Consider the following 2,162-nt stretch of genomic DNA (forward strand, 5'->3'; position numbering starts at 1 on the left):
GGGGTAGCGGGGATCTGGGTGGGCGCTCTCTGATCTCCCCCCCCCCCATTCCTTGGGGGTCAAGTTTCAGAGGCACTCCGCCCCCAGGGTAGGTGTGAAAGACACGTGTCCCCATTGTGAAGGGCCTGTCAGGCAGGACAAAGCGGCCGCCCACCCTCCCCCCCCACCGCCCCTCGGTCCAGCCTGGGGTCAGCTCCTGGGGGCTGGCTGGGTGTCGAGGTCACGACGTGCCCGAGCTTTGGTGACATAGGGAGAAAAAGCTGGGAGACTGGGCAAAGGCCACGTGATGCTCAGGAGAGGGGTTGGAGCATGAACCCCCCTCCCTGAAAAACTGAGCACTCACCTCCTTCACACCAGAAGGGATGAGCACCTTCTCCCCAAGGCGTGTAAGCACAGCGGCACCCCCTGCCCGCCGGCTCCTGCCCCCCCCCCATAGACCCCCCCATCAATCACCAACACAGAGAATCGCAGTGTCGAGCGCAGTCGATTTTAGTGGTTTTCTTTAATCCTGCTCTGCACTTCTTTCTCATTTACTACACGGGATATTATAAAGAATAAATAGCAGATACTCTTAATTTACAATGATTAGTCATTCCATTTTTTCTCTATATTTACAATAACTGTAAAATAACATTGAACTCTATAGCTTCTTCGAGGTCCAAGGAAAACCAAAAACACTTTCCGAAGAATGGAAAATAGCTTTTTAAAAGTCCTTCTACAAAAGTTCTCCCCGCTCTTTGTAGTTTAAGAAAAAATAACTTTTCCCCCCTGCTTCGCCATGCGAAGGGCACTGGAATATAAATAGCAGGTTAACATTATTAGCAACAACCAGAATAAGTCTCTCTTTTCTGTTCTTTTTTTTTTTCTTTTGCTTATTTTTTTTTTAAAAATACAGTAGAAGCCGGTAAATTTTAACGTATAATACTGACCTTTTAATAAGTAAATTAAAACTGGGACCATATATACACACACATATACATTCCTACACAGTTAAACAGTGCATTACATGAACCAGAAAGCTAAGTCTCTGTAGCCAAAAAAAAAAAAAAAAAAAAAAAAAAAAAAAAAAAAAAAAAGTTCATTGAATAGATCAAGTGTCCGGGTGCGGGCTGGGGTCCCCGAGTTCTAGCATGAGCACTTGCACTCCGAAATGATCGGGTACTGGATGGGAATCCAGCCGCAGCGCTGGCCCCCGCGCCGCTGACAGCGCCACCGCAGCACGGTGAGGTGCACGGACTTGGACGGCTTGCACACCATGCCTTCGGGCACCGAGCACGAGCGCTTGCTGAAGCAGCTGCCCACCTTCACGTAGCGCGGCCAGAAGCGGCTGCCCAGGTCGTTCCACGCGTACAGCACCGGGCAGAAGGTCTGCGACCACAGCCACATCTGTAACTTCCTCCGCAGCTTCTTGCTCAGGCGCTGCTTCTTGCCCGGGGCCAAGCCCTCGGAGAACTCCAGCCCTTTGATCTCGCTCGGCATGGCCCCCGACGGCCGCTGCCGCAGCAGCTGGTCCAGCTCCGCCAGGTCCTCGGCGCCCCCGGCGGCCCCCCCGCCCCCCCCGGGCCGGTCCTCGGGGGGCGAGGTGGCCATGAAGCCCGGGTCGTAGTGGCCCCCGAGCAGCGAGCGCAGCAGCGTCTCGTTCAGATCCTTCTCCTTGGGGTCAAAGATAGGGTCCGGGTGCTCGATGAGGTCCACCAGGGGCAGGTTGTCGCTGGGCGCCGGGCGGATGTGGAGATAGTGCTGGCCGCCGGCCGGTGCCGCCCGCAGCCCCAGGACCACCACCAGGGCGTAGAGGGTGACCCCCAGGCTGGGGCAGCGCTCCATGCCTCCGGCGCGCGCCCGGGGCTGCCGCTGCGTCCTGCGTCCCCGGAGGAGAGCACGCCGAGCCCGCGGCGCCGCCGCGCTCCCGCGGCTCTCCGGAGGCGGCTCACCCGAGGCTGGGCAGGCGCAGGGCCGGCCGCATGAGGCGCCGGGAGAGCCCTTCGCGCGGAGCCGGCTCCCGCCCGGGCGGGGAGAAGGCGCGCGAGCTGGCCGCGGGTCCCCTCCGGGGGCTACTCGGGACGGCGGCCGCGCCGGGGCATCCGCGATCCCTCCAGGGCGACGCGGGCGCGGGAGGCGCCGGCTCCTCGCTGCCTTCCCGGGCCGGCGGCGGCGCAGGGCGC

General features: G+C 59.4%; 1 protein-coding gene across 1 annotated transcript; it reads right to left on the reverse strand.

Annotated features, from left to right (window-relative positions):
* Positions 1-812: 812 nt before the first annotated feature.
* Positions 813-1,848, reverse strand: NOG (noggin). The gene has a single exon (XM_084238832.1). The coding sequence runs from the start codon at positions 1,822-1,824 to the stop codon at positions 1,126-1,128; it is 699 nt and encodes a 232-aa protein (XP_084094958.1). The 5' UTR covers positions 1,825-1,848; the 3' UTR covers positions 813-1,125.
* Between the last annotated feature and the right edge of the window lie 314 nt (positions 1,849-2,162).

The sequence above is a fragment of the Talpa europaea genome (genome assembly GCF_964194135.1).
Source record: "Talpa europaea genome assembly, chromosome: 7".
Taxonomy (NCBI): domain Eukaryota; kingdom Metazoa; phylum Chordata; class Mammalia; order Eulipotyphla; family Talpidae; genus Talpa; species Talpa europaea.